This window comes from Stegostoma tigrinum, chromosome 21, assembly GCF_030684315.1.
Source record: "Stegostoma tigrinum isolate sSteTig4 chromosome 21, sSteTig4.hap1, whole genome shotgun sequence".
NCBI lineage: Eukaryota > Metazoa > Chordata > Chondrichthyes > Orectolobiformes > Stegostomatidae > Stegostoma > Stegostoma tigrinum.
The window spans coordinates 13,089,835-13,106,676 of NC_081374.1; the positions used below are offsets into that span (position 1 = coordinate 13,089,835).

The 16,842-nt window shown below is 39.2% G+C and overlaps 1 protein-coding gene across 4 annotated transcripts in view; it reads right to left on the minus strand.

Annotated features, from left to right (window-relative positions):
• Positions 1 to 222: 222 nt before the first annotated feature.
• LOC125462760 (solute carrier family 41 member 1-like) overlaps positions 223 to 16,842 on the minus strand; it is a 65,880-nt gene continuing 49,260 nt past the window's right edge. For all 4 annotated transcript variants that reach the window (XM_048553099.2, XM_048553100.2, XM_048553098.2 and 1 more), the window contains exons 7-11: positions 16,558 to 16,705; positions 14,626 to 14,705; positions 12,906 to 13,040; positions 4,878 to 5,026; positions 223 to 3,373 (exon numbers count right to left, since the gene is read on the minus strand). In XM_048553099.2, the coding sequence (XP_048409056.1) occupies positions 3,188 to 3,373; positions 4,878 to 5,026; positions 12,906 to 13,040; positions 14,626 to 14,705; positions 16,558 to 16,705 (698 nt within the window). In that variant the 3' untranslated portion in view covers positions 223 to 3,187. The remainder of the gene's footprint in view (positions 3,374 to 4,877; positions 5,027 to 12,905; positions 13,041 to 14,625; positions 14,706 to 16,557; positions 16,706 to 16,842) is intronic.

The window sequence follows — 16,842 nt, forward strand, 5'->3', positions numbered from 1 at the left end:
AGGGAAATTGCATGAATTCCAACATGCATCTGAGAATTTTAAAACCTAAAACAAATTACGCTTGGACCTCCTAGTGACGATATAATACATCTGAGTGGTTTACACATTGAAAAATCACAATGCCATGACACTCCAGAAGAAGCTGTTGTAATAACCAGTGTCTAGGCACCATAATCAAAAGTAGCAGAGGAATGAAAAAGGCAAAGATTAAAAATAAAAAAGTTCACCATTGTACGACATTTTATTTTTATCAAATACAGACTCCCAAAACGTTCACGACATCTTGGCAATTTAGAATATAAATATTAATTTTGGCTATACTGTGCAGGAAACTGGCTCAGGATACTGAGCACGACAGGGCTGGATCTGGAAGAAATTCCATTCACAGTACAAGAATAAAATTAGGACAACACAAATGTAGTTTGTCAGTACAAATATTCTGATTCGGTCATACATTTATAGATTTAATCCCACAGGAAAAAAAAAAGTGACAAGAGCACAGACAAAAAACAAAAATCAGAACAGGCGACAAACTCTGATAGCAAAATGTAACTTGTTTCCTTGTGGGGTGATAGTTTTAAGACTGACTGAATGATTGCACTGAATATACTTTTTCTTTGTTGGTCCAATTGACCGTAACAGTGGCAAACTAGCAGATTCAGTGCAATTATCCTGATTTTCTTCATCCCGGATTAGTCAGATGTCACCGACAAACAGAATAATCACAATTAAGTTGGCAATTTTCTCTTGTTTAACAGAACAGTTAAAAAAAAAGGAAGCCCAAACATTTTAAAATCTTGCCTGGTCTGCAAAAATACAACTATACCCTCCACTTGTTCATTTTACACAGTGTGTGCACATTCATTTATAGATATAATTCTTTCAAACAGATTTAACAATTGTTAAAGTACTTATATACTGTTAGCACTCCTCAGTAGAATCACTTACTGGGGTAACTGATGCCCAGGGACATAATTGTGTTTTTTTTAAATACCAAAAGAAAACATTTGAATTTTCAGAATGAATGTAATTTCCTTCAGAAAACAGGGAGGTAACTATTATGATTTGACGTATCCTTTCTTTAAAAAAGTGTCAGATTAATCAGGAACTGTGGATAATAGAAAAAAATTCACCAAATGGATACTGTAGATGGTTATGGTCCATAACTTTCTGTGCAACAGTAATTAATTAAGAGTCATCTGATATTTTCCTACAAAGGTGAACTGCAACAAAAGTTGACATCTAAGCAATTAATGCAGAGGTTTTCAAGAAGGCTGTGATAACCCTTCATCAATTGGATTTGAGGCACACACAGCTCCACGAGCACATTTATACCAACATCAAGCACAGGTAGCTATGGTTTATGCTTATACCCTATATATGCATCCACACATCAATAAGGCATATCCACAGGAAAGATTTTAATGACATTATATGAAGTACTTTAACATTTAGTTGGATTAACTTGAATTCATTTAATCAGGTTTGTGGTACCTTTAATATAATTACATGGAAACTGTGGTGCAATTTTGTGTAAAGGTTTACATATCTTTAAACATTTTAAGAGCTTAAGCACAATATTTTGGAAACAGTCTGTTTTTGTTTCAGGTCCACTTGGAGGAGAGATTCTAGCAATGCAAGTGGCTAAAGGGGATGGGGGGGTAGAAAAAAAACACATCCTGCATATCAACAGTTGGGGGGAGGTCACAGATGATATCAGTACTAAGCCATTCTACCATCTTGTTCAAAATAATCAAATAAAAGATTAAAAGTTTAAGAAATAGCACTGTCAATGTGCAAGGACAAGAAAGCGGGGAATAGTTGAACGAGGGGTACTATTCTATTTAAAATCAAAGACCTCTGAGACCAATTGTGAACTCTTGAGCACAACAAAAATTAAATAATTTAAATCAATAGAAATGCTGTATGACATGACACTCATTTAAAGCAGCTGTGATAACAGCACAATTCTCTTCAGAATTATCAGTGAAAACTCTGGCTTCAGAGTCAGTCAAATTGGCATGTTAACACTATGCTGGCACTTATTGGTCTAATTTACCAACATTCAAAGTAATTTTATAATAAAAATGTAATATATCCTAAAATTCAACATTTAGATCAACACATTGGCTGGTAGGGTGTATATTAAATCTCGACGACAAAGGAAGTCAAACCATTTTGCAACTGTACAATACAGCTTAACTCATTTCAGTCAGCTGTGTTTTCTCTCCACAAAATCCTGGGTCTGGATTAACCAGCCCGCTGCAGCTGGTTACTTTCTGTTTTAGCATCAATGGGTTGGGTGCCTTTCAAAAGATAGATTTTACACTTAACCACGTAAAACCAGACAATGGAGTTTCCCATCTACCCCAACACTAGGTCCTTGCTGGGCAGCTGGTCAGATGTGGACTTGGGTTAAATAGTTCATCAGGAGCATCAAATTGATTCTCAGTGTTACCTGCTTTGGATCTGGCAGCTTCTAACAAACAGACAATGAAAATGTATATATACACATGCACATTATATATACATAACATTATATATAGCTTATATATAATATACTATATTGTATATAACATATGTTATATATTTATATTATATTATATATATATTATATATAAATAAATAAGCTCGATATATTATAGACTTCTTCCACATCCAGCAATGTAGATGAAGCACACTCGCACAATGCACCCCCGACGTTGACCATGCTCAGTGAATTCATAATTATCCCTTTTAAAAAAAAGTGTAAAATATACATCCCACCCTGTTATTCCAGAAAAGCCCCTCATAGATGACCAACTGAGACAACAAGATGCCTCAGGAAGATTGTTCTTTGCATTTAGGAAATAAGGATATACTTTTTAAAAGTCCAATTAACTGTTTGCATCTCTGGAGTACAAAAAAAATTAACCACCTTCAATTCGAATTAGCAGCTTTCAGTTGTGAAGTTAGTATCCAGTTTACCATATGTAGCCATGCTGCAGAATCCAGTTAACACACAGGTGGGGATTCCAACTTGATATCTCCTAATTAAACAGTACTTATAGTGTATACAGCTATCTCCATTGGTTGCTGCACATGGGCTGCACACAATACAGTCTCCACTGCATAAAATTTCATTAAAGTTTCCTTCATTGAATTGCACTTGATGATTTTACTCCCCATGTTCTGAGGAACCTTCATTCTAGTCACCGACATCTGCATCTCGATCACCGATCAGCCAGAGAATGTGGAAGCTAAGTGCCAGGAACCCTGTTCCCAGGAGGTCGCCCAGAGCCGTCAGGTAAGGGATTGAGAAGTTATCTGGGTCCATTCCCCGCCCCCACATCCAATGAATCATCCAATCAGCAACATAGAGCAGAATTAGCACCTGTAATGCAGTACAGAATCATAAATCCTGTCCCATCAGACAATTATTGCTCAAATCATTCAAAAGCACTTAAAACATCTCAATTTTATTCATTTATTGGAAGCAAGGCCAGTATTCATCACCCATTCCTAGATGCCCTCGAGATAGTTGTGTCAAGGTGCCTCCTTGAATACAACTCAGGTGGGTTGCTAAGTGAAAGGGTAGTTATGAATCAGTCAAATGTCTTTAGTTATTGTGTCACATGTTCACCGGACTGAGCAGAGATGGAAGATTTCCCTTAGAAGAAACGTCTTCAGCCACAGAGTGGTGAATTCATGGAATTCACTGCCACAGAAAGCTGTGGAGGCCAAATCATTGAGTACATTTAAGACTGAGATAGATAGTTTCTTGATTATCAATGAGATCAAGGGTTATGTGGAGAAAGCAGGAGAATGGGGTTGAGGAACTTATCAGCCATGACTGAATGGCAAAGCAGAATTGGTGGGCCGAATGGCCTTATTTCTGCTCCTATGTCTTATGGTCTTATCAGTGAAGAAGATGGGTTTTTAACATTGGGTTTGAACTTATCTCTAGATCATTTATTCAGGTCTCTGGAATATTAATCTTGAAACAGAAAGAATATACTGTCATATTCTTATTTCGTATCCACCACATTTACATTGCATTTGACTAGAAGTTACATATATTTACAGAAGTAGGGTCTGAAGAAGGGTGTAGGCCCAAAACGTCAGCTTTCCTTCTCTGATGCTGCTTGGCCTGCTGTGTTCATCCAACTGTACACCTTGTTATCTCATATTTACAGAAACCAGTCACAGATGCAGTGATGGTTTTGTTTTTGAGGGAAGGATGATCCTTTGGATGAATGTTTACCTGAGCTTCATATTAAGCATGGTTGAGGGAGGGACAAATAGTTGTCAATATTCCTGGAGTGTCTAGGACAACAACAGTAAGAACTTTCTTCAGTGTTCCCATAAATGGTGTTACCGAGCACTCTGCATCCCACTCTCTACACAAACTAGATAATGATCAAAAATTAAATTGTAGCACCTTTTCAGCTCATCTATGTTTTATTGTAATGTCTAATATTCTCTTCAAGTTCTGAACAATTCTCATTGAAGTGTCGTAACACCTTTGATTTGTTTTTCCCTAAACAGTCATGTGTGATGTGCAGTTGGACTTGTCCCCTTAAGCGCTTTGAATACCTTGCTCTAAAAATAAACAAGTCAAATTGGAGACTAGACAAAGTGACCCAAGTGGGCTCTCCTCTTTGACGAAGACCTTTTCTTTACTTGCAACTTGTACATGCACGTGTCAGACTGAGAACTCTTGAATCTATCAAACGGGAGAATTCACTTTCTAATATTTAACTCTAGACCGGGTCATGATTAGGTTCAGTTTTTAATAATTTCTGATGAAGCTCAGAATAACTAAGTAGTCTTTTTCCAAAATTTTTAATTGCTAAAACCCTACAGTAAAGTTTGAAACTTTGAAAAGAGATACATACTTGCAACAAAGCAGCCATCATGTAGAACACAATAAATATTGGCGTCAGTGTTGTGTGTCCCCCCTGCATTGAGTTAATAGTGTATAGAAAGACAAGGTGTCCAGGGACGACTAGAAGGAACAAGACCCGAGCTGATCTTGAATTCAAATCTGCAAAAGAATAAACAAATGCAAAACGTTCTTTTTACAGCCATCTGAAATGATTAAACACTACAGTTTTAATTCTGGACTAATAAAGCAAATCTTAAGTATCACAAAAATGCACAGACATAAGGCAGGCCATACTGCAGGATTTGCAGTGTTTAGGAAGTTTAACTTTTTTGCTGAATAGCATCATTTCCAATTAGGAAGCCCTTCATTTAATTTGGTCTTATACAAGTGGTGAAACATTCTATCAACAATTATTGTTAATTCTTGGAGATTCTTGTCTTGGACTGAAGGAAAAAATTCAGCATTTAAATAATGGTATTTTACATGATAATTTGACTAGGCATAAATCACAAGCATAAATGTTCAGGCAGAATTAGAGGAGTAGAAAAGTTGATGTTTCGGGTTGGGACCCTACTTCAGAAGTGGGGAGGAAGAAGGCAGCTGAGAAATAGAGAGAGAGAGAGAGAGAGAGGAGGGGTGGGGCTGGGGAAGGTAGGTGGGATGGTGATAAGTGAGTGCAGGTAGGGAGTGGCATGTAATATGTGAAAATGGCCCTTGCTCACTCCTATAGGCACAACAAATCTCAAGTCCATTGAAATAGCAACAACATGATATATACCAATTTGATAACCTGGATCTGAAATGCTAATTCGGGTTGCCTGAAGAGGCTTGAGAGAAATAATTTCTCCTTACTGCCCACTGGATTGGAGTAACATGTGGTATCCACCACAATGAATCAATTTGAATCTGCCCCAAATAGACAGAAGTATTTAAATTGCTTTAAGCCTTTTCAACAATATTTATATAATGCACTTAAAGTTGAAAAGGAACTCACCAAATTCCTACTGAACAAAATTGGATGCTAATTTCAGTACAAAAGGGCTGTGGAGACACAGAGAATATTACCTTTAAGTTTTGAAATCTTAAACTAAATTGACTGATAAGCCTCCTGTGACTAGAAGTGTGTAAAAAGCTGGAGTAATTCCAATTAAGTTTGTGTCCTGAGTACAGAGTTGCCTCTATTCAGTCCCAATTGCTAATCTAATACTCAAGGGTGGCCGATGAGAAAGGTCACTGGCACCGCAGGAAATACAGTTTAGAGACAGGCTTCCTCTGGTCAGTATTATTTTCATTTTGGGAGTTCTTGATTTAGAACAGGCTTAAATGGGTGATGAAACATTTGTTGTAATGCTGGACCAGACTTCTAACTTTATGTTGTGATCTGTCTAGGGAATAATTTTTTTGTTAAATGTAGGCAAAGTATGTGATCCTAAGTACTTGAGAATAAAACCACAAGCTTCTAATTTTGTTCTTTTGGCTTGTGTGTGAATAATTATTTCTGAAAACAACATTTTTTCTATACTAAACTCTTCATTTGGTTTTAAGCTTATTTTGTATTGGAGTAAAGGATAACTTTCACACTAGAACATTTGATGAAATACGATTTTGTCCTATTCACTTGTACTGTGTAAACCAGTAATTTGTGAATACCATAACGTTCGGAGAACTTGGTGTTCCAATATTATTTGCACTTGAGTTCCTGTGCTAGTATACAAAATAATGGGGATTGAAGGAATAATTTGCCTCAACATAAAACAGAAGAAAAATATGTTTCACGATTTAAATCACAAACTGAAATTGCATTCTTAGGAAGTTAGAACACTGGTTACTTTTAGAGGTTTAGTAGAACTCTTGTCACTGTTCATAACAGCCACTGCATTTCCATTCAAGACTGAATTTTACTATAGATCGGCTACAACCCAAGTGTGAAGTAAAAGCATATGTACTTTACTGATGTTGAAAGATACAAGACTTAGAGACATCTATATTACAAAACACCTATCATAAGACCATAAGATATAGGAGCAGAAATTAGGCTATTTGGCCCATTGAGTCTGCTCCACCATTCAATCATGCCTGATAAGTTCCTCAACCACATTCTCCTTTGAGAGTTTTTCTCCCCATAACCCTTGATCCCCTTGACAATCAAGAACTTATCTATCACAGTCTTAAATGTACTCAATGACCTGGACTCCACAGCCTTCTGTGGCAATGAATTCCATAGATTCACCACTCTGGCTGAAGAAGTTTCTCCTTATCTCCGTTCTAAAAAGTCTTCCCTTTATATAGATGATTTGAAGTTGGGGACTATGTGTGGTGTGTCAAAATTTGCAGATGACACTAGGGTGAGTGGTAGACCAAAGTGTGCAGAAGACACAAAGTCTGCAGAGGGATATAGATAGTCTAAGTGAGTGGGCAAAGGTCTGGCAGATGGAGTACAATGTTGATAAGTGTGAGGTCATACATTTTGGTAGGAATAACAGCAAAATGGACAATGTTTTAAATGGTAAAAAATTGCAGCACGCTGCTTGGCAAAATGACTTCGGTGTCCTTGTGTATGAATCGCTGAAGGTGGGATTGCAGATGCAGCAGGTGATTAAAAAGGCAAATGAAATTTTGTCTGCCATTGCTCGAGGGATGGAGTTTAAAAACAGTGACGCTATGCTGCAGCTGTATAGGGTCCTGGTGAGGCTACATCTGGAGTACTGTGTGCAGTTTTGGTCTCCTTACTTGAGAAGGGATATACTAGCACTGGAGGGGGTGCAAAGGACATTCACTCGGTTGCTTCCAGAGTTGAGGGGGTTGGATTATGAGGAGAGACCGAGTAGACTGGGCTTATACTCATTGGAATTCAGGGGAATAAGGGGAGAACTTATAGAAACATATAAGAAATTTGACAGGAATAGATAAAGTGGAGGCAGGGAGGTTGTTTCCACTAGCAGGTGAAACTAGGACTAGAGGGCATCGTCTCAAAATAAAAGGAAGCAGATGTAAGACTGAAGTCAGGAGGAACTTCTTCATCCAAAGGGTTGTGAATCTGTGGAATTCCTGCCCAGTGAAGTGGTTGAAGCTACCCCACTGAATGTTTTTAAGGCAACACTAGATAAATTTTTGACCAGTAAAGGAATTAAGGGTATGGCGAGTAGGCAGGTAAGTGGAGCTGAGTCTCAAAGATCAGCCATGATCTTATTAAGTGGCAGGGCAGGCTCGAGGGGCCAGATGGCCTACTCCTGCTCCTAATTCTTATGTTATGTACGCTAAGGCTGTGCCCTTATGTCCTACACTGTCCTACCAATGGAAGCATCTTCCCAAAATCCACTCTGTCCAGGCCATTCAGTATTCTGTAAGTTTCAATTAGATCCCCCCCTCCCCATGCTTCTGAACTCTAATTAGTATAGTCCCAGATCCTTTTAAAAGTTGCGCAATATACAGATAATTGTGTTCTTCCCTCCACCTAAATACATTTGAATAATATATACATACAGGCCCACCAAGAGATAATTAGTAGTTCTTAAGTGGTACTTCACCTGATTTGTTCATTCTTCTCCACTTAGAACATTCGCCACCCCACTAAATTGTTCATACAGATACAGTGTTTGATTGCGATGTGCAGCCTGGGTATAAAAGCTGATTCAATCACCCAGGCACTCATTTAGAATGTGTCCAATTTTCATTAAATTTGATGGATTTAAATCAGTAGTAATCATATCTGCTTAACACAGAACACCTGCATATTACATGAATATAAATCCTGTGATTCACAGATAGCAAGATTCACAATGCAGAAGCACACTAAGACTGCATTTCACAAATACATTGGGACCTTCCAACAGCAAAACAGACAGACAATTGCCAAATCAAGTTCTGGACAGAAAAAGAGTATCAGAGGGAAATGTTTCATATAAATTAACAATTTTATGGGTTAGTTGAGTGATTTTTTTGTTTTAAGTGTTGAGTACCATTTCTCTGTGGTAAATGAGGTTTCCAGCAGTACATACATCAGTAAAGGAAAATTGGCAGACAAAAGCTCAGAGGAAATTGTTTGCACAATTTTGTTGGCTTCCTGGAACTTGCTGCCAAGTGTAAAAAGGCTTTGTAAAAGAAAGCATCTGACCAATTTACTCAATTTTCTGCCATTTACTCATTTCCCTTCAGGATCATGGACTGAATTGAACTTATTATTTATCAACCTTTAGTGAGATGCGTATTTTAAGGTTCCATCCTGGCTAATGGTGCTTTGAGGAGCCAATAGGGAGTTTATAATGACCTGTTGTCTGTGCAGATGACATGTCAAATATTTAGTTGGATGCACTGCAAAACTTGTTTTTATTTCAATACAAGTTTTTATTTAAATAAAAACAAGCCCTAACTGAGACAGGGGTTAAAATTTCAGGGAAAGTGGCTGCCATCTCAGTGTGCTCGAGAGGACAGCGTCTATCGTTGAAAGTTTTGGAAAAGAACTGTAGCTCGGGTTGTGGATGAGATTGTTGACTTGCTCACTGAGCTGGCTTGTTTTCGTTCAGACATTTTGTCATCATGCTAGGTGACATCATCAGTGCAGCCTCCGATGAAGCAAAATTATTCTACTCCTCTTGGAATTTATATTGTTTGGTCTGTTATGGTGAGTAGTGTCATTTCCGGTTTTGATCTGTATAGGTTTAAATATGGGGTCCAATTCTATAAGTCTGTTGATTGAAGAATAGGTGGAGAACTATGCCTCTAGGAATTCCCATGTGTGTCTGTGTTTGGCTTGGGCTACTTTGGTTACTTTGTCCCAGTTAAACTGATGGCCTTCGTTGTGTGAACGCACAGATATTAAGGAGAGTTCATTGTGTCGTTCTGCTGCTAGTTGATGTTCATGTATTCTGATGGCTAGTTTCCTTTCTGTCTGTCTAATGTAATGTTTGTAGCAGTTGTTGCATGGCATTTTGTAAACCACATTGGTTCTGCAATGTTGTGGGAATGGGGTCTTTAATCCTTGTAAGCGTTTGTCGTAGAGTGGCTTGTGGGCCTCCATGATTCCTAATGGTCTTTGGAGTCTTGTCGTCAGTTCCGACATATTCCTGTTGTATCCCACAACATGCAGAATAAACGTAGTTTACAAATCCCATGTAATGACAGCCACAAACATTACATCGGACAGACAAGGAAACTAGCTGTCAGGATACACGAACGTCAGCTAGCAGCAAAACGGCATGATGTACTCTCCTTAATATTTGTAAATTTAGACAAGGAAGGCCATCAGTTTAAATGGGACAAAGTAACCAAAGTAGCCCAAGCCAAACATAGGCATGCATGGGACTTTCTAAAAGCACGGTTCTCCACCCATTTTTCATCAACAATAATAGAATTGGACCCCATATATAAACTCATACAGATCAAAACCAGAAATGACAGTACTCACCCTAACGGACCAGACAGGATCAATTCCAAGCGGAGGAGACTCCACTGATGATGTCACCAGCATTGTCATGAAACGTCTGAATGAAAACAAGCCAGCTCGGCAAGCAAGTTAACAACCTCAGTGTTTATTGCGAATACCACCAAATGCAGCAATCTTCATGCCTGAGCACAGACACTATATCACAGCCAAATGACATAATTGGCCCTGGATGCACGCACGGGTCCATTTTAGCACTTATTTATAATCATTCCAGCTAGAGGACTAGTTCAAACCAAACAAAATAAAATGCCACAAAATATGGTTTAGTGGAGATAAGCTGTGGTGAGATGAGTATAGGGTAGTTTGAAGAAGAAATCCTGCAGGCTGGACCCAAAAGCAGGGGTGAAAAAGGTAAAATTATTGTCATTGTTTTGAAGGGACTGTTCAACTAGAGCTGGTCACACTGTGTCCACAGAACTGTGATATCACACCATCGTAATCACCGTAAACATAATTGAGGGGGCTCTACACAAGTGCGTCATTTGGTGAAAACCCTGCTTGCTCACTCAGGTTGATTGGGAGGTTATACTGAAGGAGGATCCAAGGCTAAATCCGGTGTGTAAGAGAGGAAATGGAAACTATAGCTGGCGAAGACAGGGTTTTGAAGGATACTGTGCCTGGTGCTGTATGTGTTGAATGAACTACCTGATGAAGCATCCAGACCCATTTTTGTTTTATCTACTTATAACATCCATGTTTTGCCATTAATTCATTGTTTATGCTGGCTTTAGTCTTTTTTAAATAAAAGGAAGAGTGAACAAAAATGAAAACAAATAACTGCAGACACTGGAAATCACAAACAAAATCAGAAATTGCTGGAAAAATTCAGTAGGTCTTTACTATTTACTATTACAAGGGGACATAATATCAAGGTGATTGGAGGAAGGTATGGAGAAATGTCAGAAGTAGGTTCTTCACACTGAGTGGTGGGTATGTGGAATGTGCTGCCGGCAGTGGTAGTGGAGTCAGATACTTTACAGATTTTTAAGTGACTCTTGGATAGGCACACGGAGGATAGTAACATGCAGGGTATACAGGATAGATTGCTCTTCGTAGGATAATAGGTCAGCACAACACCATGGGCTGAAGGGCCTGAACTGTTCTATGTCTGGCAGCATTTGTGGAGAGAAAGCAGTTAATGTTTTGGTTGAATTCTGAAGGAATTGGACCCAAAACATTATTTCTGCTCTCTCTCCACAGATGCTGTCAGACCTGCTGGGATTTTCCAGTAATCTTGATGTTGTTATGAAAAATGTAGTCTTGTTAACTGGTTGTCTTGTCGGATCCCATTAGTCGGTAAATTCAATTCCATTTTATTGATGTTCATGGGATTATCATACCAGCAAAACTTTTATTTAGACTGAATATAAGTTAAGGCTAGAGTGATTGCTCTGAATTAGTTCTTCCACAATAATGTCCCAGTTCGTAAAGCTCACTGCTGCAGATCTTGTGTTCCTCTCTCATGCCCTAAGGAGTCGTATTGTTCATAATCTATTTGTTATAAAGAGCATTGACTGATACAAGGTTATTATTTTGAGGGAGGATAGTATCAAAACACAGAGTGCTTCATAGTTGTCAAAGTTCTACACAAAAATGCCCAGCCGAACTTCAAAGAAAAGCATTAGTCTGACATTGCTTTCTAGACAATGCGAAGAGGGAACAGAAATGCTGGAAAACTCAGCAGGTCTGACAGTATCTGTGGAGAGAAAGCATATTTAACAGTTCAAGTCAGTGACCCTAAAGTTGTGAAATCTGCCTTCTCTCCACAGATGCTACCAGATCTGCTGGCATCTTTGTTTCTGTTTCTAATTTCCAGCACCTGCAGTATTAGTTTATTTTACATGTGTATTGTGATGAGAGGAATGGATTGGTGCCCCCTGCTGACTGGAATTAAATAATGCTTGTTCACCATATCAGGTTATCCCCACAATTTAGGAACCAGCTGTTTTAAACATGTTTAAGATAGGCAGGTTAGCTATGAGGCCACCAGCTTTGAGGATACCACTTTCTAGAAACAATCAAGCTCTCAAATTAGTCACTCCTTAAACATTCAATAATTGATCTGTAATGCACATTTTAGATTTAGATTTTTGTTTCTGACCAGAATTGAGGTTACAAACGACAGAAATTATGTGCCTTTGAGAGACAGAATGTTTGATTTATGCTCTCAGTTCACCACATGCCAATTTGCTGACTGTGTAGACAAGAGGAGACTAGTAGGTGGAAATTTCTTAAATTGCTCCTTGAAGGTTATATCCTATATATCAGCTAAATAAAACATATGAAGAAATTATTTGAGCAATTTACTCAGTCTCATGATACTTGTTGCTTAGTAGAAAAATAATGAGCCTCTTTACTCATCAGCGTTCTCCAGATTACTACTGCAAGGGATTGGTTTGCATCATCATGGAGCTGCAATCCAGACATTTTAACATTCCTCCTCAAAACCTGGCAATTTGCCCTCTCCCACTTAATCAGTAGTGCAACAGAATCAAGCTGGACATTACCTAGGCAACCTGCACCATCTCATGCCTTATTCAATGGGAGCATTAGAGATCTCAAGTTGCTCGTTGGCCACTGACAAAGGGCTCTCACCTGAACTACAGAAAGTACGACAAGGACTTGGGCAGGTTTTGTGCATGTTTTCCGGTCCCACGCCAGGCATACTGGAGAGGTGGAGGAACGTAGAAATTCTGCTGGCTTGCACTGCCACCAGGTTGCCACCAACACCTGAGAAAGGAGGAGAACAATATACAGGATAATAAAGTGTGAGGCTGGATGAACACAGCAGGCCAAGCAGCATCTCAGGAGCACAAAAGCTGACGTTTTGGGCCTAGACCCTTCATGTCAAACAAAGGCCTATACTGCATCTAGATTTTCAGATAAATCTTATTCTGGTTGGAATTTTGTAAAATCAAATCTAAAATACCCTTCAAAAGGTTTGTTAACAAGGATCAGAGTTAAATATAGGTTTCAAGTGAGGAATAAGTTAGAGCTTAATTGAATCATGTGCACAGGTGTAATTCAACACTCATTTCAGAATTGCTATGCTTAAATACTTTGAGTTTATTTATTAATAGCAATGTTTATGGCAATCTGAGAAGTAAAAAGAGTTCTTTAGGGCTTCGTTGTTGCATTGTAGCCCTATGTAGCTAAGAAACTGACAGGGGAGTGATGACCTAGTGGTATTATTGCTGGACTGTTAATCCAGAGATCCAGGTAATGTCCTGGGGACCTAAATTTAAATCCCACCATAGTGGAATTTGAATTCTATAAAATCTGGAATTAAGAGTCTAATGATGACCATGGATCCACTGTCAATTGTCAAGAAAAACCTGACTACTTCACTAATATCGTTTAGGTCTGGCTCACATGTCACTCCAGACCAATAGCAATGTGGTTGACTCCTAACTGCCCTTTGGGATGGGCAACAAATGCTGGCCTAGCCACAGATGCCCACGTCCTGTGAACAAATTTAAACTCGATATGAAACAGCAGTGTGAAATTGCAGTGTACCAGTTTTACAGAGGATGGATGGTGCTTCCGAACACAGTGAGATCGGGAGAACTAGAACAGAAGAAATAGGAGCGGAACTAGACCACCTCTGTGTTATTTAACGCAATCATGGCTGATCTTGGACTTCAACTCCACTTTCCTGCCCACTCTATATCTCCCCAATTTCCTGAGGTAGTGAAAACATGTCTATCCCAGCTCTAAATGCATTCAGTAAGATTGCAACTTTTGCCAAACACTATTTTTTCAAACCCAAAAGCCCCTCACTCGATTGGCTAAACAAGTCCAAATCCATTTGCCTCAATAGGACAAACAGGGCATTGTTCGGTGTTTAAAAAATTGCATTGCTTTCTCCTGCAGTTTCTTCAACTGTTGCAAAGAAAATATCTGTGGATAATTGGGAATGCAAGTACATATATAATTCAGGGACCACAATGTTGACAACACATTCTAATGCCAGAGTACACAGTGGAAGAAACCTGGGATTTTCAACCTCCGGTACTGCCCACTCATTTCTGAATCATTACTGCTGTCAGTTTGTTGAAGCTGTGCAAGTCCAGCTTGTCCGATCCACAATGTTAAGGTGTTTCCAACATACAAACCAAAATGCTTTTCTTTCTTTTCCCCTGTACTCCATATAAATAGGATGATGGCACCGCCTGCTGTACGTAACTCAGACAACTATGTCTGTACTTTTTATAGCAATCACTCTTTTTCTACCAACAGTTAAAATTGACATCCATGCAATTTTGTCAAGCATCATAATGACAAAAATTCACAGCACATGAATAAATGTCCTTACCGTTGATAACTGGAGTGAAAACAGCGATCCCCGCAAAATTTGGATCAGATACTGTTTTATCCAAAATCAGTCCACCAACACTGTAATACACATTATATCACATGGTTATCACAAAGCACAGAAATGTAACATTGTAAAGTTAACTGTTGTTTTATCATTTAAAAAAATGACGTCAATAACAGCAATTCCCATTCAGAACCCAGCAAATGTAAGAAAACAGGCAAAAAGAGTTCTGCACTTAGAACTTTACTATAGTAAATTGGTTAGGTAAGAACATAAGAACACGGGAAATAGGAGAAAAATTATACATGGACTAATTTTCTTGGACAACATAATATACTGGTTTCCATGTGACCTGGTAGCAATACAAGTAGGAATGAAGTAACTGTAAGAAATGTGACATGGCATGAAGACAGCCTGATAGCACACAAATGCAGACACAAACGGAAAGCAGACAGAGACAGAAGGTGGAACGTAATGAATTGTGTGAAGTAGTAAACCTCTCTCCAGAAGAGGTCAATTTTTCTGTTCAGTAACAAAAATGACAGGTCCTCTTGGAGGCACAGTGTGACTAGACTAAACAAAAAAGTTTAAAACCTGGAAGATAAAGTGTGAAGCTGGATGAACACAGCAGGCCAAGCAGCAGAGGAGAAGGAAAGCTGACGTTTCGGGCCGAGACCCTTCATCAGAGAGGGGGATGGGGAGAGGGTTCTGGAATAAATAGGGAGAGAGGGGGAGGCGGACCGAAGATGGAGAGAAAAGATGATAAGTAGAGAGGAGAGTATAGGTGGGAGGTAGGGAGGAGATAAGTCAGTCCAGGGAAGACAGACAGGTCAAGGAGGTGGGGTGACCTGTCTGTCTTCCCTGGACTGACTTATCCCCTCCCTACCTCCCCACCTATACTCTCCTCTCTACTTATCTTCTTTTCTCTCCATCTTCAGTCCGCCTCCCTCTCTCTCCCTATTTATTTCAGAACCCTCCCCCCATCCCCCTCTCTGATGAAGGGTCTCGGCCCGAAACGTCAGCTTTCCTTCTCCTCTGCTGCTTGGCCTGCTGTGTTCATCCACACTTTGTTATCTTGGATTCTCCAGCATCTGCAGTTCCCATTATCACATCACATTAAAACCTAGAAGGTTGTGTGAACACCCAGAGATGCTATATAGCTGCGTTTTTTAACAGAAGGGGATAAACAATGAACTGGGGTATTATTGGTTATTTAGGAGTTCAGGAACCACCAACAGGATAATCATAACCTAAGGAAGACAGGGCTTACGGGAGTCTGCTTTGATGATGGTAACCATTATACCCATGAAACCCAGAAGTGAAATTTCGGTCTGATAGGGTTCCTGACCTATTCTGAATACAGAATTTGCATATCTACTCCATGTTTATGATGAATTGTCTTTAAACAGACATTGAGCTTTACAAACAAAATGCGAAATTTACCATTTTATTTGCAATATCGTTTGCCAGTTAATTCACCTGCAATTTAGAACATAGAACATAGAACAGTACAGCACAGAACAGGCCCTTCAGCCCACAATGTTGTGCCGACCATTGATCCTCATGTGTGCACCCTCAAATTTCTGTGACCATATGCATGTCCAGCAGTCTCTTAAATGACCCCAATGACCTTGCTTCCACAACTGCTGCTGGCAACACATTCCATGCTCTCACAACTCTCTGTGTAAAGAACCCGCCTCTGACATCCCCTCTATACTTTCCTCCAACCAGCTTAAAACTATGACCCCTTGTGCTAGCCATTTCTGCCCTGGGAACCAATTTGCATTGGTTCTGCCGTGTGTGTGAGTAAATGTTAAAAAACGTGAAATTCTGTTTGTAATTTCTTCACTTCTGGGTGATCTGGTAATTTTGGTTGTTTCAGTTATGGTTCCCCCACAGGTTTCAGAATAGAACTTTATTAGTCCACACCTGCTAATTGTCATGGCGATAATAACAGGTTCCCAACCAGAGTATAAGACCTCTCGTGTGGCTGGGTTCTTCTTTGATATGATGATCCACAGAGGTGTCAAAGCCACAAAGAAAGCACACACTAGTGGGTTGATGTAAGGATGTTCTTCTGTAATTATATAAAACAGAAGTAGTTAGAGCATTTCAATAAAATCATAACATTTGCAGCAACACTCACAACAGTCTCATATCCTTTCAGTCTGAGTTTATGTAAAAGCTGTTGGGGAGATGATGATGATGCAGTGA